This window comes from Streptopelia decaocto (genome assembly GCF_964273445.1).
Source record: "Streptopelia decaocto genome assembly, chromosome: 1".
Classification (NCBI taxonomy): Eukaryota; Metazoa; Chordata; class Aves; order Columbiformes; family Columbidae; genus Streptopelia; species Streptopelia decaocto.
Window position 1 is genome coordinate 179,986,573 of NC_138663.1, and position 25,365 is coordinate 180,011,937.

General features: G+C 38.3%; 1 protein-coding gene across 8 annotated transcripts in view; it reads right to left on the reverse strand.

Moving 5' to 3' along the window:
• ENOX1 (ecto-NOX disulfide-thiol exchanger 1) overlaps positions 1-25,365 on the reverse strand; it is a 361,050-nt gene that overhangs the window by 54,797 nt on the left and 280,888 nt on the right. For all 8 annotated transcript variants that reach the window (XM_082057097.1, XM_082057090.1, XM_082057091.1 and 5 more), the window contains 2 exons: positions 14,689-14,795; positions 11,315-11,432 (listed from right to left, as the gene is read on the reverse strand). In XM_082057097.1, coding sequence (XP_081913223.1) covers positions 11,315-11,432; positions 14,689-14,795 — 225 coding nt within the window. The remainder of the gene's footprint in view (positions 1-11,314; positions 11,433-14,688; positions 14,796-25,365) is intronic.

A 25,365-nucleotide genomic window follows, 5' to 3' on the forward strand; every position in this document is an offset into this window, starting at 1 on the left:
ACTTTGCTGACTTTCCCAGATGTTTACCTCTTCCATCACTCATACTTATTTTGCACTACGTTCTCCAGTCCCCTCTTACCCAGTTCTGTCCCAGGCAAATTGCAACATTAAGTGTTTTGGACTTTTTCTACAAAGATGTCACATCCTATTACTGAAATGCATATTTAGAATTTGGAAGAAACCACCTTGTTACAATAATATCAAAGCCTGTCACATTTTAGGTCTATTTTACTTGACAACATCTCTTTGGAGAACAGGAATCCACACAGCTCGTAAATGATATTTTGACAGTTGCTAGCTAATCTGCCCTGTGGAGACTAGTTTCTCCAGGTCAACCCTTTAAAGTGAAGGACCCTTGTTTCCTCTCCTTTTTGAGTTGCATGTTTTCTATCATCACCCATGGTATGTACCAAACCCAACTGATTTGGCTTATGCATAAAGGAGAGAGGAGAGGGACGAGTTGACTCTGCACAGACAGCTGCGATAGGTGGACTGTTAGTTGGGTTGGTTGTTGTGTTGCCTTTCTTGCTTGGTTCTCCTTTTGAATGAAGGGTGCAGGAACCAAGCCATCATAAAAAATAAATGTAGGGGTATAGCTTTGATCAAAAATAGTAGCAGTTCTCAGATATTTTCAAAATTCTGTAAAAATCATTCTCACTGCTTTTTAGAGTATTTGGTTTGTGATGAGATGAATTTTTCAGATACGCTTCGTGTTGCCTTAGTTAAATACAATTAATCAAGTACTGAATATCTTTCAGAGAGTCTGCTTTTTTTCCCCCTAATTGAGAAACAGAACTGCTGCAACACTTTTACAGAGACTGTGGTTTAAAGAAACAAGCAAAGAAGTGACTTTTCCTCTAATTGACATTAAAAAATGACTGTATTCCTCTAATACTAAAAAATGATCAGAGGAGATTTAAATCTCAAGGGAGAAGGAGTATAATCGCTCAAGTAAGAAAAGTGCTGGTTTCTGGGGAGATGTTAAGTGACATTGATGACCCTCTCCCACATCAGTAGTGGAAAAACACTGGTTGTGTTAATGGCGCTTTGCAACTGAGGGTACAGACATCTGAACTCTGCAAAGCACAAGAGGTGCTGATGAATGCTCAGTGTTTCATATATGTTATGTTAATCTTCTGTATATTGCATAAATGGATTGTATATATGTGTGTATACATGGTACATAAATTATTTAGGATATTGAAACATTCTGTATAGGTAAACCTCTGTATAGGTGGGTTACTGATGTTTACTCTTAGGAGTCCAAGTAATTCCTATATTTTTATTCAAATGTAAACAATAAACATTGGCATTTGCAAGATGCATGGCTGCACTGCTGTTGTTGGCATTTGAATTAGGAATTGCACTCAGGCCCAGCACCACAGTGACAACTTGAAAAGAATAATCTGTAGGACTTGAAAATGTGAAGGAACTGTCATTGCTACTTGGAAACAAGCTTGACAGTGTGCACGTGAATCCTTCAATTTGTCACATTCCTTAGGGAAGGAAGGGTTCATCTGAATGTTTGAAGTGACTGTGGTGTTTTGCATTGTTCTGATTTATAATAGGGAAATTTTGCTCATAAATGTAAAGTGCTTTCTATAAATGTGAGGATGAACCACCTTTGTGCAAAATTCTATTGCACCTTAAATTGTAGGAGTGCATTTATCCAGCTGTCTCTCTGACCTTGTACTGAATTGGAGAGCTGCGTTTATTTTTCTTTTAAAATTTTACATAAGACTGAAATATTTGCACACTTACTTTGGCCTTAGATAACAATGGATCTTAAATACAGGAATATGTTTTTAGCCCTTTAGAAAGCATAAGCAAGTGGTCACATGAAGCTTGCAGTTTCTTGATTCTCACATTCTGACATTTCTTGAACTATGTATTCCCCTCTGTGAATGGAAGGATCTCCAGAAGATCTATATTTGCAAGCCCAAACCTCCTTTCTCCATCCTGCCTTCAGCACACATAGTTTCTGCAAATAGAAGCCACCGTGTTTCTCTGCAGTTTAACATGTTTAGTAGGTATTTTCTCAGATACTAAAAAATAAAATGTATTGCAAACTTGCAGATGACAGGGTTCTATGGAGCTTAGTGGTATTTCCAGTCCTTTCAGAAACAGAAAATTTATTGACATTTGAAAAAAGTGTGTAACTTTGAAGACATAACTGTGAAATGTTCCTTGCACCAGACTTTCTGGATAAGTCACTGCTTAGGACTTTGTGCCTGTGAGGGTTGAGCAGAAGGTGAATGCAAACGCCCTGAGCAGCAGGCAGTAGCTTGTGGGATCAAGGTCTAACAGCAGAAGCATCTCAAAATATGTCAGCAAAACATGATGAGACAGATGACTATCTGATAATAAAACAACTTGGAGAGAGGTATTGCTTTTTGCCGTGTTTTTCTTTGACTGTTAAAAGTGCTCACTTGTCTCCAGAGCTCAGAAAAATTTAAGAGGGATGACAGCTTGTATCTGACACATGACAAAGAAGCAATGAAGACACTGGTGTTGTGGACTAGCAACCATCCAAATCTCTTCAGAGAGACCCCTGTTTGACATGTGAGGTGGGCACTTGGCAGCTGTGGAAGCAGCTCAGCAATCACTGGATACAAGAGCTGTAAAGACATGCTTGGCACAGTTCTTGCACTTGATGCAACTTGCTGTGCATCAAATATGGGGAGGGCTGAATAAATAAACTAAAGGATTGCAAACTATTTGCCCATAGAAAGGCAAAAAACCACAACAATTTTAATTTCTAATTAAAAACACCAACAAAATAAACCACCTTTCTTTTAACACAGAAGAAATACATTTTCCTCCTTTGGAGTTCTATATGCTTATGTTTGAAGAGTCACATGCTGGAATTAGTGGAGAAATGGAATAAAATGGTATGGTTTTGGTATGGTATCGAGTTCTTCAGTTGGTCATTTCACATCCAAGAATGCTTTTTTTGTTTTCTTCTTCTAAACCCACATAAGACTGAAAGAAGATCTCTCACCTCCAAGCAGTATCGAATCTGCTTGGCTTTCAATTGTTTGAACTAAATCCTTCAATATATTAGTCACAAAAATGCTCTGCTATGGATATCTGGCATTAGTAAGAAATGTGAAGTGGTATTAATCCAAAGCCAAATAGCAGGACACCATGAAACGCCTCTGAATCTAAGATTCATTCGCCAAAGTGAACCAACATCATAAACTAGTAGCAGTTTTGGGAATTGCTGTCGCCATCCAGCTTCACACATTAGCTCTGCTGGGTGGGTTTTTAACTCCTGGCATTCAGTCACACCACAGACTGCCAGTCAGGTAGATGCACAAGGACTGAGAAGCTGCATGCTTTGAAAAGAAAACTTTGAATGCTTTGGAAACTTCAACCAGCCTCGCATCTCTCATGACATAAGGAGGCTCACCAAACCTGTAATTATGAGTATAGAAGCTTGTACTGATACTGGAAAAGACTCTGCTTTCTGATCATTACCTCCTCTGACATCTTAGCAATGGCTGAAGTTTTCTGGTTTTAAGGGTGGATAAGAAGGTATCTGAATCTCTGCCTCAGGCAATATCTGCAGGCTTTCCTAATGTGCTGGGGTGAAAAAGGTTTCTAAAACCAATAGGACATGAAATGTGTCATAATTAAGAAAGCCTAAAACCAAGAGCTTAGTTTAAACAATAATAGAAATGATCTTTCATAGGAGGTCAGAAAGAGGGTTTAGGCTGAAGCCCCTCTTGAAGGAATCTCTTCTTTATGCTCTGTTCAGAATCAATCGTCTCCGGTGTTATAAATAGGGCTCATTCTCCTGAAGGCTAAATATGAGAGTAAGAGCACAAAAGCTTTATAGTGGAGAGGGCACTATAAGGAAGGTCACTTTATAGAAAGCGTGAAGTGTAATTTGGAGAAGAATGCTAATACCAGCTATATCAGATTGAGAGGAAGCTGAAAACAGCATATGTTCTAATATTGTCTTTTATTGATTTTGCTGCCAACATCCCAATTCAACAATGTTACAGGTGCACTTCAGGATTCTTAATGGAGGGGGATGGAGAAAATCAATATACAGAGCTTGCTTCTGCTCCCATTGAAGTCAATATGAGCTTCATTATTAACTGCAATGAGCACAGGACAGAGTTCAGACTGTTTTGTCGCTTTGTGTTTATTTTTTCTTTCCCTTTTTATTTAACTTCCTAAGGGGCAATGTGTACTGTTATTTTATGTTTTAGAAAAGTCCCATTTAAATAGAGCGAGTCTATGTATTCAGAAATGATGCCCTGCTTTATGAAACCTAATGAAAAATTATAGCCTGTATCCTGAACTGGGAAAGTTATAATAAAAGATATAGGATTTGAAATACATTCTAATAACAAAATCATTTATTTCTCAAAAATATTTTCATTCAGGTATGAAGCAAGTAAAAACAGTTTAGCTTTCACTGACTTCTAAAATATTACTTTCAGCGTGCATTGTTTGCTCTATTACAAAAAAACAGATGCACCCAAACTTCTTTTCACTGCTATTTTAATACTATTTACACAAAATGAAATATGCTAAAATTATTTCAAAAAACTATAAGCATAATCTTCATTCCAACAACATGCTGTTAATTTTGTTCTAGCATGAATGCAAAACATATTTTACCATGCTGTCAAAATGAGATACTAAGAATGTCAATAAAATGACACTAAAATAAATGTAAATTTAGATTGCTGTCACAAGTGGCTGCTTGGTTTTTTGAAGATGTTAGGTTGCTATAGCATTTTCCATAGCAACTTTGCATCTTATTACATAAATAATCCCTTGGTGTCCTTAAAGCTTACTAAAAACAGGATTAAATCTATTCTCATATGTAATGATCCTGCAGAAAACCTTATCAGTATGAAATAACCAGAAAACATGATAAAATGTAATCTAGATAATAGTATTTCTGGCAGTTGAAAAGCATCAAAGCGCAAAAGACTTGTTTTGTAGCAAACGGGACATCCTCTTAAAACCCATATTAGGAAAATGCCTTTGAAGTGTCTGTTTTATCTAAAAATTGAAAGTAAGGTTAACCCCTTCACTACTGTGTCCACAGGACACAGCACAGACCTTCATCCTGAAACTGAGGAACATGCCCAGTACCTGGGACAGGGCAAGTCCGTCTTTATTCCCCAGGGAGGACAGGCTTGGCAGTTGCTTTCACCCCTCATTCATCAAGGCATTTCTGCTAAATTCAGCTGCACAAAAAGCATTATTAGAGCCAAAGGGACCTAAAACAAGGGCCATAAAATTAGGCCCCTGCCTACCTGCTTCCTAAATTTCAGCCTATATTTGTAAGAGCTGTGGGAAAAATGTAATGCATTTGGAGGCACAAAATTGGAGTCTGCCTGATGATAACAGCTCTGAACTGGCATGCTGTGAAAGACACTAGAGCAGACTTTCCCGGCGTAGAGGGAGTAATCATCTTGTGCTGCTTTCTAGTGATCATCCCTGATGGTCCCTGGGAGCAAAACTGATTGTCTGCTGCGTCCAGAGCATTTCCATTCAAAGGGAAGTTACTGCACTCGGAGAGCTCAAAAGGGTTGTTCAGCTGTCTTCTCTGGCCAGAGAGGGGTCGTCTCAGTACAGTGAAAATTCAGAGATTCAGGTTTAAATATGTTCTCTTCTTCCAGGTTGCTTATAAAACCTGGTTAGTAGATTCTGTTAGCAGCGTTTATTTTCCTCTTCATCCACCTCTATATGTTTGTTACTTCAGGGCTGAGTATGACACCAGCTGCTGATGACTTTGAAATGGTATTGATTTATTTGAGGAAAAAAAGGAATGCTAGCCCATTAATTTTTAAAGTAAATATATCTTTGTTATTTTTCACATTATCTTTAGGAACAAGTGTTTGAAAGGAAAATGGGCAAATTATGGGCTTGTTAAATACCAGTATCACTTTCACAAAATCTGATGCTGAAAAGCTATGGGATGGAGCTAATGACAGAAAAATAAATCAGACTTTTGTTAAAAGCTCCCATAAAACCTAAAAGATTAGATTTACAAGAAAGAAAAGGAGAAATCCCTGACCCTGGGATCAGTAGGAAGAAGAACATCTAACAGGAGATCTGCCGTGACACTGGGCCAGTTGGAAGAAAAGGAAAAGCAAAGCTCAGCTCCACACAGCTAGGAGTCAGCAATTTCTATTCAAAGTTGTAACAAGCTATATAAAGCTTTCCTACCAGTTTAATCCAGCCATAAACCACAGTTTCCATTCCATGTGTGCATCTCTGCATTCACACAAGCCTTAGAGAAAGCAAAAAGAGGATTGAATTGCAGAGAAAAGATGAATAAGCATCACACAGATCGCTTTGGTGTTGTTTCACGCTTTCCTTGAAGACTTGCCAGGCTTGCAACTTTCAAGGTAGATTTAGGAACAATATCACAAAGTCTGCTTTATGCTGTGTGCACCAGGGTGCAATTTTCAAATGCTGACTTTCACAAGGACTTATACTCTTCCGGGGGATGGACTGTCCACTCTTCAGCCTGTCTTCTATGGCAAGTGACTGAGCTGATGCTGCAAACAGGACAGACTGGTTCAGGAGAGCATTTAAGATCCAGGCTACTGTTCAATACAGAAAGAGCTTCAATGTTTAAGTTTGGCTCCTACTTTAGGTATGTTTGAAAATCCTGCCATAGAGGATGTCTTTTCTGACTTGGAAAGCAGTGCCAGTCTTATGTGTTTGCATTACATACCTTGCAATTTATTGTTTGCATGCAGTCCTCAAGATGTCATTAAGTTACTTCATCACAGGTAATAGAAGGGTGATGAAATACTCCAGGGGCCCAATGGGTGGGGTATTGTAAATCTGTTGAGCTGAAGACAGCCCCATACCAAGGTGGTTATCATCCACATGGACAGAACAGACAGTGGCTGAATGAAAGGAAGCATCGTGGCCTCCATTTGTTAGTACAGAACTGAGACAGCACAAATCCATTGATCAGACCAAGCACGGGGTATATAGCAAAGCTGGGCTTTGGCCAAGACTCTCAGATCCCAGTTAAAAGCCTTAATCACACGACCATCCTTCTCATCTTCCTCTGCAAACACTGTACATTTCTCTCTTTTCCTCGGTGCCAGCTGCAGTCTCTTGCTGAAGTCGGAGTTGCTGAAATTAATGGCACATCTCTGAGAACTGCAAAAGGAAGAGATTAACCCACCTCCCCTTAAAGCAAAATTACAGGTGCCTTCTAGGTATAAACCAAACTTCAGCTCTTTTCTACAACACACAGCTTCACTTCACTAATTCTTAAAATTACTTTGGAGGCTTTTACATGTGGATCCTTACTCCCAGTGCCAGCAGGTGGGAGACGAAGCATCCATAAATCCTGATCGTTCTGAAGATTTTCATATAACCTCTAGACTCCAGCACTGAATCTCTTTTATTTTTTCCCTTGAGCTAATGCTTCAGTAGCTGCACCTTGACTTTCAAATGTATTAACTGAGTTGCCAATCATCATTATTATTTTTTTTCTTAGCAATCTCCCAGCTTTACTTCAACAATCCTCTTGTCCCTTTCAGATGCTGAAATCCACATTGCAGAAAAATCACTGTTCAGAGGCTGAATTTTGGGAAAAAAAAAAAAAATCATTTTAAAGAAATAACTGATCCTACAGGTAGGACTCGCTTAGTCTCAGGTCAACGTTTTGCCACCTTTCCCCATAATGTAAATGACCTTTCATTTGTGAAACCAGAAGGATTTCCTGTAAACTAGGCATGTATGTTAGTTCAGCCAACTTCCTGAATTCCCTGGGGGGTTTTTCAGGGGGGCTTTTCCAGGTTCTCCATAGAAGAAGCAGGTAGCAATGCCTTCTTTTTCCTTGAAGATTCAGCTTGCACACAATAAAGAAGGGTAAGCCTGAGGAGAGTGACCTGTAAAACACCTGTAGGAGCAGAAGGTCTTCATGCAAAAGGCAGTGTCCCAGCCCTGCAATGTGGACTAGGGGGCAGAAGACAGGTTCAGGAGACTGAAGGTTCCAATTCTTATCCCAGCTCTGCCACTGAGTCACTGATATCAGTAAAGCAATTTTGTCACAAACAACTAAGAGAAGAGCAATTGGCAGATGAAAGGAGAGGATTTGAGTCTAGAATGGAGGGACGCACTTTGCAACAAATCCCTCTGGAGTTGTTCTGCATCATTGTAAGTAGCAAACTCAAATCTTCCCAAACAAATGGGTAGTATAATAGTAGATTTCTAATACGGACTATGACTTGATCTCTTGCATGGCTTAATATCTTTCATGACTTGAGGGAAAAACTCAAACCATTCTTAGTAACAGCTTTTTCATCATCTGCCTCAAATCCCCAGAACTTATTGTGTACAAGCGACTCGGCTCACTGTAACTCTCCTCTGAAATCTGAAGTTCCAGCAATTCTGGTTAAGTGTTCAGCCACTGAAGACATTTTGCACAACTTCAGAGCTTAAATGTGTTGCACTGTGTTTTCAAATGTTGGGGCTGGAATCCACCCTCTTTTTTTCCAGGGTGATGGATAGATTGCTCTTCAGATATCCTGGAGAAGTTTTTGTCCTAAGCAGTGCAGCTGTGAGGAAACACGACACACTCAGCACCGTACTACCTAGATGCTCACACAGTAAGTGAAAAGGGCTTGACTAATAGAAGAAATTACACTGGGAGTCTCCTGAAACTACATTTTACCAAGACAGGATGAGGTCTTATAACCCACCCTAAACTGTTGAATTATTTAAGCCTTTTTGTACTAGGGGTGATTTGACTAGGTGAGCTAGTTAGAAAAGACCTGACACAGGAGTTGAAGCCTGGGGGAATCTCTGTCACCTTTTGTAGCTTTGGGGATGGTAACTTCCCAGAAGTCTTGTTCTCATTGTTGAGTAGTGCAGGCTGAAAAATAATGTCCTCAAGAAAATAATCAGGATGGCAGGATGGGCAGTCCAGAACACTGGAACTATCCAAACCAATTTATCACATCTCGTTGCTTCGACCACTTTTGGATTTAGACTTCTAAGCCTTATGTGTGCACGCTGTCCTTGAATTGAAGAGGTACAATATCTCCTTTGTGTTATTCAAGACTTGCCCTTCCCATAGTAAAGCATTTAGACAAACATCTTAAGAAAAAGGGTTAAAAATAAAGTGTCAATGTTTTCATACTACGCAGAATTGTTTCTTTGTGATAAAATATTCTTTAAAAGACATTCTGTGTAGAGCAGAGGTTACTGTGAATACAAATAGCCACTCCAGTGAGATAAAGAGATGGTTCTGGAATGACATACTCGGAAAGAAAGAAAAAAAAGAGAAGGCAGCTAACACAAATAGTAATTTCAAAGAAATACTAAAAGAAGGCAGAATCACTTCTCTGTGCAGAAAAATGAAAAAATAAATGTCCTTCTCTCACTTTCTTTTCATTTACCAGTGTTTTGTACCCAATAACTTCTTTGGTTTAAGTCCAAGTTCCTTCCATTGTTAATGACAGAAGAATCAAATCCACTTGCTTTAGCTGAGAGTGTAATGTTGGCAGAAGAAAGCTATAAAATTAATTTTAGAACTGGATGACTCTACGCATGCAGCAGGCGGGATCGACTCCACTAAGATCAAAAGGATGATGAATGGTACAATGGACAATGATGGACAAATACTCATGTGGATTCATATTGCTAAATTTTGATGTAGTATGTGGCACAGCATTGAGCTTGCTACTGTTATTGCCGAGAGGACTCAAGTGCTCACATTCTAATAATACAAACAAACTAAAGTTGTTTGGGATGGAACATTGTAGAAATCTCAGATATCAAAATGTTTGATAGAAATGACCATTTTAATAGAAGAAAACCAAAGATGCCTTTCCATTTGAGGTGTTCCTAATCAGAGGCAAAAAGAATGACCAGAGTAACTTAGTCCTAAGCATGAATGCATTAAACCCAGCTGAATTGGTAAGTATGACAGTTCAAAACATCATTAGTCTTCTCCTGGAGTGCAGGCTGTGGGTATTTCTGGCTCTTCCTTCCTGTTGTTAATTCCAACGATTTCCCTCTGTAACACTGGACACACAGTCAAGGTAAAATGCTTAGACATTTATAGAAATCTTTGATTGCTAGCAGTGCTCTGTCTGTGGACATCCACTGTCTCAGCTCCAAAAATTTGCTAATAGCATCTAGAAAATTCAAACCCTCACCATTAGCCAAGCAAAAATTAAGACTGCTCTTTATAGGTTTTATTGTTTTGTTTTTCTTCCAAGAAAAACATTAAATCACCCCTCAAGAGAGATGCTGTAGTAAAAATTTCTTTGCTAGAATGACTCCTTCCTTTAGTCTTCAATTCTGGAGTCATTCGATCTCACACAGCATCTTGTTGCAGGAGGAGACAAAGAGCTCTTCTCTATGTAAGCTTGAATCCACACTTTTGTGTGTCCATTGAATGGATGAAATTCTTTCCTTTCTTTATATGGTGCCTGCATGAAAGGCTTAGATAAAAATTACCCTTATGATCAGACTCTCAGTTTCTTTCCATATTACTCCCTCCTTCTTTACCTTCCATAAAGCTCACTGCTGGCTGGCAGTTACCAGTCATGCTTTGGCTTCAGCTTCTATAAACTTTCTTTCTGGAGTGTCTGAACAGGCAAACACTTGTTAGATACTCACAACTTTATTGGTCACTGTCAAAAAATCAACTATATCACCCATCCAGATCATGTTACCAGCCAATAATCCAGGCAGCTTCTGAGCTACTTCTTGGAGTGTCCACTCTGGAGAGCAGAGTATTTGTACAAGACTGAAAAAGTTGCTTTTCTTTCCACATATTACAAGTACCCTTGTTCTTTCTTTCCTGATATCCACCTAATGAAAGTCAAATTAATGCAGTGCACAGTACCATATTGTGACATATGTACCCTTAAAAGTTAATTCCACAGAACGCACAGTTAAAATAGTATAGCATATTTGTTAGGGTATACAGTATTTTGTATTTGTTGAAAAGAAAAGTAAGGCTTAGGTGACCAAAACATAACTTGAACTGGTCTCATAAGGCGTTGCAACCATGGCATGAAATACTGTTATGCAAGACTGTAGAGAGCGTGCTAAAGAGACATAATGCTTCCAGCCAAGAGCAGAATTGGAGAATTTTCTTTTCTGTAAATCATAGCAGGTGACAGACACCTCCTAGAGACAGCTTGCATCATTCAAATAACTAATTTATGAGGGTGTAAAATAAGATACTGCCTTATATAATCAGCTATTAATATGTTACTTCTCGCACAAAAGTTTTTGTTCGCTTTTAAAGAAAACAGTAGTTTAATACACTTGACTTTATAGAGGGATTTGGATTTACCTGAATCATCTACTCTCAGCTTTTTACTGGGATTGTCACCACTGTCATCATCAGACATTTCCATCTCCTCTTCCCGGCGGATTCCCATGAGCTGTTCACTGTGAGCATTTCGGAGCTCCTAAAATCCAAAATGACCTTTTGTCAGTATTAACTTCCATTAAGTCACGATGTATTATTCAGTATCTGTTTTTAATACTGCTCTGTTTCTATTTATACACCACTTATCATTGTAATCGTATTTATTTGTATGTGAATATTTATAACAACAGTAGCACAGGTAATTCTTCCTGTGAAAGAAGGGAATTTGTCAAAGGTAACACTCAGGGAAAACAGGAGAAAAAGTGAGTCTTCATGTCAAATGATCTTTAGTTCTGCTAAACATAGGAGAATGCTTTAACAGCAAAGATAATGCTTAAAATTGTATGTAAAGCAAACCGATAAAGAGACTGTCAGTCTGCTTAAGGTGCAAAGAATTCTTGCTTCTCTCTGCCACTTGAGGTAAGATTCATCTAGCCAAGTGCAGATGTCTCCAGTAAAACTAGTTGCTACTCAGGCACCTTTTGCAGAAATGCAAAGAAACAGGCACTTTAAGGTGATTCACATCCACAAAGTAACTAACCAAACAAAGTCATATTAACTATACCCTAAGAATGCCTCATTCTCTCAGCTGATGGTAAAGGGAGTTGAGAGCAGCCAGTGCAGATGGAGTGCTCTATATTGTAGGTGCCTAATGCTGGGCAAAAAAATCTCACCCTTTGTCCCTATGCCCAGATCACCTCACATATAAAAAACTCAGCCCAGTAATGCTGTCTGCATCTTGATCTAAAACGAGTGCCAGTGCGGACAGGCCGGTCTCTGGGTGACTGCCACAAGGGCAGGCAGGGAGTCTGCCCGTGCACATGTCACTCGGTAAATGATGGGCAGGCACACGGGCTTTGTGGGAGTCTAGACGGTCTTTGTTCTGGTTAGAAAAGCCAGCGCGGGTGTAGTGACTGGCTTTCTAATGGCAGAGCCGAGAAGATTGAGAGGACTCTATTTTGTCCTAATAATCCTGTCAGGTGTAACATGGGCATGCTGCACCGTGATTAGTGTCGGCCCTTTCAGTCCGCAGACAGCTAATTTTTCTGCCAACAAAAAGCCTAATTCCCAAAGAGGTGGTTTGAAATCTTTGAAACAAGGAAGAGTCACATAGAAGGAGGAGACGGCATTGAGGAGCCCGACCACTGCTCTGTGCAATTAACAATAAGCTGTCAGAGAGGGACTGGGCAAAAAGAAGGAAGGCGTTTCCCTTGAGCTGTACCCTTGGTTCATTGGCAGATCTCAAATATTCTGATAAATGTATATGTGCCCATTAGTCCCAGCAAAGGCAAGGAGGCTAATTAGTGGGCGTTTTACATAAGAATAATTTCAAATGAAAAAAAGAAGTGATTAAAAAGGTAAATTGTCAAGCATTGTCTCATGCAATCAGAGGCACCTCTGAAAGAAATTAGCATGCTATTAATTCCTTATTGGAAAAGGCCACCTGCACTTTTTCCTGGGGAAGTATACTGCATACACGAGCAGACATCAGCTTACATTTTCTCCCTCTTTAGGGGATAAATGTCCTTGATGCATCAACGTCTACATTAACAACAAAGCCAATAATCTTCCATGGAGAACGCCTATGTGCATGAGTGTTTGCTTTGGGTTTGGGCTCCCAGTAAAGCTTTCTTAAATTCAGAAAAAAAAAAAGGGAAGTGATCAGGTATTTAAACAAATTAGCAGATAATTTCATGGTTAGGAAATATGATTTGAATTAAAGATGCCATTTTGTACATTTCCATCAAATTTCACATCTGAAAAACAGGCATTTCTAAATTATATTGGTTCTTATCAAAGATTTAGAAGGTAGCAAATGAATGACATGCTACATCCCTTTGCAGAAAGTTAGTTTAAGAAGGGACAGTCTTGATGTAACTGAAATAAGCTACTAGCAAATCATATTTTCATACTTCTGTAAAAGATAAGTAAAACACCAATCCCCAACTTCCCAACTTTCAACTGAACAAAGGCTTTATCTACTACTTATATGAAATATTTGTGAACAAAATGCAAAATACAGTTTATACCAATAAATTATGCTAACATTCTATTTTAAGTGTCCCATTATTATGAAGCCGTTTGGTATTCACCATAATAGCACTGATAATAAAGAATTCATTTGGTATTCATATGGATGTTACATTTAGTGCCATTGGTATTCAACTATAATTTAGCATTAGTTAATGGGCACTTAAAATGTTATCCAAATGATTTATATCACAGCACTTTAGTGTTTCTCAAGCTAAGTGTACAACACTTATTTTACAAGTGTACTACAAAATAATTAAATAAGTGCGCCTTACCTTCTAAAGTTTTTATTCTGAGACAGAGAAAAATCATTTAGAGGACTGTGATACTAACAATCAACATACTGTACTACATGAAGGTAAAACAAGTGTATGTAAATTGCTCATATTAAAAAAAAAAAAAAAAAAGAAGAAGAAAGAAAGAAAACAAAGACAGCGGTACTTACTTTTTAAAATACTGGCTCATAGCGTATATACTGAATTAAAAACGAAAGCTGGATGACCATAACACAGGATGAGGTCTAGTGCTTCCTTTGCTGCCACTCGCAGCAAGGGGAGTTAAAATCCCATTTCCTCTTCTCAAGCTTATGACAGTCACACATGCATGGCCCCACATTGCTAACTCTCTGTGGTAGTATGATTACATTTATACTGGTTTCTTTGCAAGCATAATACTTAGAATCAATACAAGTGATGTATGTACTTTTTCAAAGATAAACATAAAACAAATGGGAAGGAGTATGTAATAATTCTGGATTTAAATGCTTAAGTCATTACTCAGGAAAGAAATTCTCTATTTTATTTTCAGGCAAAGTCATCTTATAATGACCATATGATGGCACAATGAGAAAAAAAATCTGTGCTACAGAATACTTCTTTTTAAAACAGATCACGATGACTCCTAAAAGATCTTTTTCAGAAATAATTCTTAATTCTATCCTTAGTTGAAAATATTGTTCCTAATTTCAATACTTCAGCTCATTATTTTTAGATAGTAAACATAATCCTCCAATGATTTCCCAAATTTTGCATGAAAAATAAAAACACATTGCTCTCTGTCTTAGCGTTATTTAATGACTATTAACATAATGAGAGCAATGGGAGCAATTCATATTGTAGATGAGACTGTATAATGGCCATTTGATTAAGAGCTAAAATGGTAGCCATAAATATTGCTGAATACACTATGTCCAGCTACAATCACACTCGTTCTGTGTCAATCCAGCTGTGAGATGATGGATAGAAAGTAATAATAAAATCACCAACCTCAGAATGCTTTCGCCAAATGTCTATGTTCTTTCGCTGGGCTTTCGAGAAATGGTCCCAAGCTTTTTGTCTGGTAGAAGCGTTGAAAACGGCGACAATCTGCTCAACTTTGGTGAACAAGGAAGTCAAACAAGACAAGCAATTTATGTTGTGATCACTATAGAGAAGCAAAGCAAAGACACTAGGAGTCTATGGATGATGTCATTACTGAAACAACATCATCAATATCCGTCCAATGATGTGTCTTTTGTACTTACATTTTATCAATGTTGGAGATGTCTCCCTTCAAGTCAGTCTCCATAACGTTAGTCTACACAAGTTATAACTATGTACCAAAACACACGCATGCAGCTGCCTCCCCGTGATGTCCGTCACAACTCTGCAACCACGTGCCTTTGTGTGGGTGGCTATAGGTGTGTGACTACAGAAATGACACTCCAGACATAAGCCTGAGGCATGTCCCCCTGCAGCAGCTGTGTACAGATAGGCAGGCTGTAGAAATGGAAGCGTGAAAGGCAAGCAGGCTCTGCTTTGGAGGGTGGCTATCTGATAGTGGGAATTTGCCAGCAGATGGGAAGGGCTAAACTATACATTAATGATGCGATCTGTAGCTGCAGCTTCTGCTTCTCTGTGGTTTAATATAAACAAGCTCACCTGTGGTAGATTATTCTGTCCTGTGTCCATGGCCTATGTATGTTTATGTATGTGAACAATTGCATTTTTGTGCATATAAGATGAAGAAGAGATGTGAAATGGGCTTCCCTTGTCCAGCTCTAATGAAACTGTTCTGAAGCTAGACATCCATATTTAGGACAATTATCTACAGCAATTAAGTTTTTAGCTACTTGTTCATCTGGAATCCAAAGCTTATCTCTCAACACTCTCTTCACATCAGTTACAAGCCATATTGTTCTTTCACAACAGTGACCTGCCTAGAAATGATTTGACCAGGATGTAAATTGCTTTAATCCCAGCACAGCTAACTGCAGAATTACCAAGAAATCCACATTTTCTGCAAATGACCTGGCCTGTACTCCTGACTGAGCAGCAGTGCTGACCTATGAACTCAACCTGGAAAATGCTTCAAGTCTTTGACAAGGTTCTTGGCTATTTATCTCTTTAGATTCCTGGGCTGAAATTATGTTCACTGATTTGTAAAGATGTAGCTTGCAGCACCTCCCACCCACCTCTTTCATTGAGAAATGGTGGTAGGGGTGCTGTAATTCCCTCTGATCTGGTCTCTCATTGAGCTGATCCATGGCTGCTCTTTTCCACTGAAGTCGTATACGTGAAGGATCTTCTTATGCATAACAACCTTTCTTTCCCAAAGTAGTGAACTCACCTAGTAAGTCAGTTATTTATCTTTCACGTCTAGATGTGAACATTAACCCCACTTGCTTGAATAGGATCACATTTCTTCTCCTTTTTACCACTATTTCAGGCTGCTTTCAGATTCAGGGAGACTACAACACTTTGAACCACATATGGTAATTTTTCTTTGCAATCATTACCACTGGCTAATTATCTTGCAAAGCCATAGAAGCAAATGTTGTCTTTTCAAATTAATACTTATATGTAGTTTATACTAAAGAAGATGCCTCAAAACTACTGGGATGATCTAATGCATTTGTGATCTGTTCAAGTTTTAAAAGTAGACGTAATAATTTCAGCCTATTAGAACTTGCTCGGAGTGAAGGGTGGATGTATCCCTTGTGTATATTTATTCAATTAATTTGAAAAGAATGAAAATGCTAAAGCACTCTATTATTATGTGTACAGAAACTGAGGCTAGAATTTAATTACTATCATTGTGTTGATGACCCAGGTGCTCAGAAAATCTTGCTTAATTAACAATCTTTTTTTAGTTTGTAAGTGGAAATTCAAGTAGAAAAGATTCACAAAGATATAAGGAAGAGCTGGTTTGCCATTTTCCACTAATAGGTATTAATATGATCATCTGAATTTTGTAAAACATTTGAACTTTAAAGTGTTTAATTTCTACTCTGTGAACAGGTACTGAGATTTATCAATAGTCATTATCTGATAATTTCAGAAACTTTCTTAAATGGAAACACAAGCTAGGAAGATGCCAAAGAGTTTTTCTTGTAGTAGACAAAGTGAGTAGAAAAAGGATCTCCTTCACTTACCCATTTTTCAGATATTAAAAAACCTAAAAGAGGTAGGGTACTACGAGTACTAGATGCTAAAAATCAAGGCATTTAAAGAAACTTTATGCAATAAAAAGCTAGGGAAAATAAAAAGAAAATGTAGGAGAGAGCATAAATTAGTACATATCAAAGACCACCATCCTAGTAGTCTCTTTTCAAAGTGTCACTGTACACACAACAATTTCAGTAGACACAGCAATATAGGCTATGAGGTGGTACAAACACCTACAGGTAATATCTAACATAAAAGGTCTCCAAGCATTTCATTAGAGCTAAACAGCAGCCAAGGTCATGGTTTGACAGGAAAGTTGTTTCGCATCTTTTTATGATGCATCAAAAATCTGCATTCATGTCTTAGGAGATAACAATCCAATATACACCCATTCTGCCAGTTCACATTTGTTTGTAGGTTAATTTGTGTTGCATTAGGATTGATTTGTTCTCCCACAGACACCCTGGTAATCTAAAGCTGGCATAACTCCTGCACTCTGGTTAATTAGTAGAGAAGAGGTAATGTACCCAACCCTGATCAGGATGAAATTTGTGTGGGTGATCTAGCCACACACAACCCACTAAGATGGCAGATTCATCCCTAAGTGGAAGCCAAGAGACTTTACATTAGCTGAAAACTCTCCAGTTAACTCACTTTTCCTCCATGTCTGGGTACAATTTGGCCAAAGAGATTTTAGGCTATTATCTGCAGAAGCTGAATTAAACAGTTGCTCTTGGTCCTGCTGCTGACCATGGTTTTCACAGCATTTCCTGACCTCCAGAAAGAAATTACCAAAATGAAATAACAGGTCATTCCTATCTCTCTAAAGCTTCTTGAACTCTAGGATGCACTGTACTGTCAACTGTGACTGGTAAGTAGAATTATTAAGTAACATGAAATATTCATTGTCAAACATCTGCTGGTAAGTCCTATGCTATATCAAATTTTCATTGACCATATGCAAAGCTGTTTTCTTACTAAATTAGGGTTTAAAACCCCACATTGTTCTGGAAGGGTCCATACCATGTTGTTGTTTTTCCTATCAATATAACTTACAGGATGTAAATAACTGCATATTTCCTAATGACTTATTCTGCTGGTGGTGATTGTGACGCATATTTCAGACAAAGGATTATTATCTTATTGTTTTTTCTGATGAGTTATAAATAACTAAAAAGACCCAAACAACTGTGCCTAGAGTGATATGTAAGTGTCAATGTCTAACAAATGCAATGTAACAACAGTGCGCTTTATTAGAGGTGCCAGCTCATGCTAAGCATACAAAATCAAAGTTTAAACCTCAGTTTCTGTTGCTATAAAACAGGCTACCAGAATAGTGTATCGTTATAAAGTATAAATGTAAAAACAACCAGAAAAACTAGAAACAACAACAACAAAAATCCCTTAAATGATGCCTGGGGAAGTTGCATACAAGACTGGATTAAAGGGAAAGCTAGAATTATCTCCAGGGCAAGAGAATATTTGACATAGGATATTTGAAAATGATATAGTGAAGAACAGAAATAAATGAGAACCAAAGTATAGTCTCATCTGTAGAGGCAGAGAGAACATTTTTACCCTCCATTACATTTATCAAGCAGGCTATTTTAAATACATCATTGAGAGAAGGCTGAAATTTCTCCTTGGGTTCAGGAGACAAAGAAGTACTCAATTTTTCCTTTGCTTATTATGTTACCAGCTCCCGTGCATACACGATTATTCTTAATTTCTTGTATGTAAAAATAAAGAACACCAGCAACTAAATGTTTTATAATGCCTTATGATAAAAGAGACAAAATAAAAAACTGAAACACATGTTAAAATAAAAACAAACTCTTAGCTGGCAGATAAAATAATCGGATTTCATGTAGAATTTCACTCCTAATTCCACCAATTAGGGATACAGGATGAAAAGGGCTTTGCACTAAATTACTGTAAGTGCAAGAGTGGAATATATGGCAATTTAGCTCAGAAAAATTCTGTAAGAGTACGACAGTTGACATTCAGGGTAAAAGAAAAAATCCACCCATAAAATTACAGTGTAAAGGAAACTGTTACAGTCAATGTATAACATGCTTTTCAAATATAGATTTGCAGCACAGGGAGGATATAGAGTTGGCGTGGTTTAGGTCAGAAGCCTTGTTGCTGAATTCTGAGTAAGCTGGAATCTGCCAATCGATTTGGCTCTAAGCCCAGCAAACCAAGGAATTACAGTAGTCAAGGCTAGATGCTGCAAGTGAGTGAATTAAGAGTCTCCAGGTCCATTTTGAATAGGAAAGAGAATATTTTTGGCAACAGTACCAAAATTCATTTGGTAACTTACTGAATAGATCTTCGCATTAAGAAGTACTGTGTTCAGCTCTGAGGCCCCCAACATAAGGACATGGACCTGTTAAAGCGAATCCAGAGGAGGACCATGAAGATGATCAGAGGGCTGGAGCGCCTCTCCTATGAAGACAGGTTGAAAGATTTGGGGTTGTTCAGGCTGGGGAAGAGAAGGCTCCAGGGAGACCTTCCAGTAACTAAAGGTGACCTACAAGAAAGCTGGAGAGGGACTTTTTACAAGGGCATGTAGAGATAGGACAAGGGGTAATGGCTTTAAACTGAAAGAGGGCAGATTTAGATTAGATATAAGGAAGAAATTCTTCACTGTGAGAGTGAGGAGGCACTTGAACAGGCTGTGGATTGTTGCAGATGCTCCATCCCTGGGAACGTGCAAGGCCAGGGTAGATGGGGCTTTGAGCAACCTGGTCTAGTAGACGGTGTCCCTGCTGATGGCATGGAGGATTGGAACTAGATGATCTTTAAGGTCCCTTCTAACTCAAACCATTCTATGATTCTGTGACTCTGTGATAAAATCCAAGGCTAAAATTGCACCTAGAAACACGACGTGTGACACCAGTAAAAGAAATGGTAGAGAGATCACAGAGTGAAGAAAGAAACTTTTTTTTTTAATTACTCTGGGCCAAACTCTCAGTTTTTTGGTCATGATACTGTTTACTTTGAGAAAACAATTTGCCTTTCACACATTTACAGCTGAAAAGCTGAAGCCCCTCTCTGTTACCCGATTCACATGCCACAGAGAGAGAAACAGATGTACCTGCCATTGACTGGTAGAGGCGGAAAACATCACCCCGGAGAAGGCTGCAGATAATGCAAGGAATGGGGCCTAAACCCCTGGTCATCAGCTGGATACCTAAACAAATGCCACTATAAATTTCTATAATGAAGACATTGATTTTGACAGCTATGCAAAATCACCCATCTGCCATAATAAATGGCAGCTATGGTTTGTTTTCGGTTTCTTCGTGCTTTAAAAACAAAACAAAACAAAACAAAGAAAACCCATAAAAAATCAATGGGCATCAAAAAGAGGGTGAATCCCAGCTGTAACTCCATCGAAGAGCAGGTTACTGTTGGGTCTGCTTGTTGTCTCATTGGCTGTAGGTTACTTAAGACATAGTCTGGTCTTAAGATATAGTGCGATAAAGAAGAAAACCACAGGTTTTATCTATCATATATCCAAATTCCACTTTTCTGGACAGACCAAGAGAATGGTGCCTGCATTGATTTAGCTCCCAAATTGTTTTGCTGTGTCACAAGTCAGCTTGCAAGGCTGCCATCCCTTAATTTGCCCTACTGCCAACCACTACATCTGTAACAGAGATCAAAATCAGCCAGGGACTATTTTCGTTCCCTGAAACCAACTGCCACAATATGCTGAGTGTCCTTGCAGCAGCAACCTTTCTCTCTACCCAGAAACATGCTTTTGGAGAAACTACTTGGCCTGCACCAAACCCTAAACTGTACCCACATTGTGTGGGAAAACACTAGCTGGCTGAGAACAACAACATTCTTATGGCTGAACAGTATGGACAATCCTGCCCTAGTTCAGCTTAGTTTAATCCTATAGACAGAGCTATTGGAATAATCTTTTATTGGCAGCCTCATCTTTTCTGTTCTTGTCCTGATGCAGGGTCTCAGTGTTGCAGAGATCCATTACCAGGCTTACCAGAAGAAGGATGTTTTCCTCCTCTGTCTACCCTGTCTCACCTACTTGAATACTAGAAAGAATAAGAAACTAAGTGTCCTCTCTCTAAATTATACTATATTATTTCTACATTTCCCTTTGATTGGGCCTACAGTGTTTGAGACCAAAAGAAGGTTTGTCTGGGTTGATGGTTGATTCTTCTTCCTGTTCCATCTGACTCAGACTGGTCCTAGTCAACATGGTTGCATAGATTACTAAGGGGCTGAGTGAATGTCAGTGGTCTATATCTGAGTGATATAGGAAGAAATATTTTTTCATAATACAATAAGCAGAGTCTTCCACATAGATGAAGGAAAAAATAAAAACACCTATACCACATCCCAAATTATAATCCCCGATCTTGTAAAAACATCAAACTTCAGTGTCAGCAACTGTTGTTTTCCTTTCTTCTTTCAGCTAAGCCATCCAGTGAAAGAGGCTTTATGGGAATACTGAAAACACCCAATTTTCAGGATTTATACTGAAACTTGCACAGTTACTTCTCTGAGGTATGTACATCTACAATTAATTCTTCTGGAAATGCAAGAATACTCCTTGTTAAACTTTGAAGTAAAAAACCCACACTTTGATTAAAGAGGGCCCAGTTTGCCCTGCAAGACATTTCTAGAAAATCTATCTACAAAATAAGCTTTGAAAATCTTTTAAGTTGTGAAATGTGGTTTACTTTGCAACAAAGAAACTGACAGCTTGATGGAACAGCAAGTGCTGGCCATGTGATAAATCACTTGGAGTCAACGAGACACCTCACCTCCATGTCATTTCTCAACAAACAAGAACCTGACATAAGGCCAGCACACCACATTAGGGTAGGTACAAATGTACGATACTTGCTCTTTTAATACTGTCATCTTATATTATAGCAAAAAACACTTTATGGATCTTGTGTTGACTTCCAGAAACAAACTTAACCCCCTTCATGTGCTCCCCCCCCGCCACTAATTCAAAGAAATATTGAATGCTACTTTCTTCATCAGCTTGACAAGATTATAAACCATCCTCAATGCACTGCATTTAATTATCTGTTCTCTTTGTTATTTATGGTTAGGAGGACCTCTTTTTCAGTTCTCAGATTTAAAAAAAATAAAAGCAGGAACAACTACTTTTGTAAGCCTGTCCAAAAAAAAGAACCCCAAGGGAACTCTGAGATGAAGGAACATCATAAATGTGACTGAACTCTGGTTCAGGTAGCATTAAGGGAAGGGACTCTTTCTAAATAGCAATTGTCCAGGCATCTTGCAGATTAGAATGTTCCTAGGAGACCAAGAGGGCTAAATTTGTTTTGGGCATAATATGGTTTCTTTTGCTGAAGAAAAATAATAGAGAGGTAAATGAGGAGGCTTTAAAAGCTGAAGTCTCTTCTGGCAATCAAACAAAAAAATCATCTCACACTTCTTATGAGGGAACATTGATTTCTCCATTTGTTTCCTGCCTTAAGTTACCCTGCTTGCCAAGACTTGTCCCCTTCTCTCTTTGTTTACTGCCTCCAGTCTTATAATAATTCTGTATTTTTGTTTTCTTTTTCTCTGTGTGACCATCTCTTTCCCTCCCACATACTCCATCCCTTTTCAAAACTCTTTTCCTGCCCCCATAACATCTTTATCTTCATCATAAACTATACCATTTGGGATGAATCCAGTGATTTGACATGAAGCAGGAATAGTGCCTACTGAACAGAGTATTTCAACCAGTTATAGTTGCATAGGGTTATTCATTTTTGTATTTACACATTTTATTCATTCACTTATAAGCAGCCTGAACAGTTTTAGATGTGCAGGCAACACGATATGTGTCCACAGCCAAAGCAGAATACCTTTTGGGTGAAACCTCCATCTTTCCTTCCTTGCTCCCATGCCTTACTCTCATTCCTTATTGTTAACTTCCATACAACATTTAGAGTTCAGTTCTGTGAACCATCAGGCCCTTGTCTCCATCCCTACTCATCAAGGCAGCTAAAAACCAAACACAGATTTCCATGTGATTCAAGCACATGATTCTTTGCTTTGACCCTTGCTTCATCATCTAGGAGATCCTTCAGGATCCATCAGGATCCAGGCAAGCGGCATGGGTTGTCAAAATGGGATCTTAGACTGAAATCTCTTGGGAAGCAGTGCTTTTATTTTGCTATAAAACACTGTGCATATTCAATGACCTACATTAAAAAAAAAAAAAAAAAAAAAAAAAGACTTAAAAATAACAGGAGAAGAGCTTCTGTTGAAATTCTGGCCATGTTTAAATCGATACCAAGATTCGTATTGACTTTAGGTGGAGTGAAGGGTACAGACAATGGAAGGAACGAAGAAATTAAAAGAAAATGAAACACAAAGGAATGAGCTGACTGAAACACTACAGGCTGTGACCACAAAGGGTTGTACTGCCAGAAAGTGAGGAAGAATTATAAGAACGCAAGGTAAAATAGAAATGGAGTCTTTCATCTCTATTCTCTGCCACTGCCGCAGCATCCTGGATAGAAAAGCTTTTGAGAATATGTGCACATGGGATAGAAAATGGAAGGACAAGTAAAAAATAATAGAGATACCCAGCTGAGCTTTACTGGACAAATTATCAGTACAGAAGTAAACGAAGTGTATACTGACTAAATGAGCTAATCAAAAGGGACTGGATGGATTGTGGAGGTTATTTTGTATTTAATTTTTTTTTTTTTTTTTTTTTTTTCAGAAATACATCAAGGTAGAATGTAATAGTGGCAACTAATGACATGAATGATTAATGTTTTTATTTGTATTATAGTGGCGTTCTATGACACCAACTGAGATCTGGGCTGCACTGTAAAAACACATTATATGACTCAATCTGTTTCACAAAGGGTTTAATGATGACCTAAAAATTGCACACAAAGTAAGCTCATATTTTTGAATTAGTCACTGGCAAATGAAAGAAAGAATGTGAGACCGGACAATTAAGGAGCAGGAAAATCCTTTAAAAAGTTGTTATTAATGCAGAGCAGTGGAAAGAATAATCAGAAAGCATGAATATATATAAAAAGTCTGACTGCTAAGAGAATTTTAACCAGCATGCTTTCAATATCTGTAGTGAAACTGGCTTCATTTTTAGTACTAAGAGAATATACTGAAAAGTGGAAGGCTTATTGGGAAAAAGGGCTGCAGTACGGAATTTAAAGCAATTCAGATAAGAAGATGATTTTAGTAATCACCATCATATCAATGTAAATTCTACCTTCTATAAAGTAAGAAAGAAACTTTTGAAGTGAACCTGTAGTGAGGAAAACAAAACTGATCCAAATCCTCTTCTGAAGAAAGCTCCAAAAGTATTTTTAACATTTTTTCTTACTTTTTTTTTTTTTTAATATCAAAATGCAGATTCTATCTGTGAAGGCACTGATAATGTTAAAACAGATTAAATCAAATCCAGAGAGATCAGAGAACGAAAATGAACAAACCTGAAGAGAGGAGAATTTTTTTCAGTCTGTTGAGAATGCATTTCCCTTCAGAATTATTTAACTTCAATTTATTTTGGGGGTTGAGGGTGGGGGAGGAGAGAAATGTATATCAGATACCTACCATCTATTTGAAAAAAAGAGTACTCTAATACACCACTAAAGTCTTTTCAGAAAGAAGGGAGAGACAATTCAAGGTGACAATCCTGGCCTTCCCAGGAGGGGAGCACAACACACTGTCAAACCTTTGATTCTTCTTAATGAACAGCCCTACTGAATTGGCTCAAAGGTGTATCTAACCTCATATCTTGTGCCACAGATAAAAAGGCTAAGGATGGTTAGCAAAAAACTAAGTAGGTAAACTGCATAATCTCATAAATCCAGGTTTCTTTGGTTTCAGGACTTCTTGAAAGATGAGTATCTCTTTGGTTTCACTACCATGTACACCTTTATATGCAATGCAAGAGCATAGGGAAGCAAACAAGCTTACTGGCAGCAGAAAGAAGTGGCAGGCACCCTGTATATTGAGCTGTGGAGTGAAAATTAGTTTCTCTCAACAGCATGATGGGAAGAATATGTACGTGATGACTGGAACTGGACTATGCAGTTCAGATCTTGAGATCATTTTCAGAAAATCAAAGCAGGCAATGGCAGATAGAGTTTTCATAAAATTCTGGCTGGAAAAAAGAAAGGTGTCAGCATGTAGCTCATCCGTGAGGTTTCCTGGAAATATCAGGATCTCCTACTGGTGTATACTGGCCCTGAGACCTGAAGATTGCTACACTGGATCACCACTGGCTTAACTAATGCCAACAGTAGGGTTGTCACTTAGCCATTGTGAGTGGAATTCAGGATGGCAACATTTAAACTGATGCTAGCTAATGCACAAAGGGATCTCACGGTTGCTGGGAATTGCCTTCCCTTTTCCAGGGAAACTCACATCCACCAGGAGGTAAGGACACAGGAATAAATGACTATGCAGGTTTATACTCCATCTTACCCTGTAGGATGAACCATGTATCTCCTTACACCTTCAGACCCACGTTTTGAC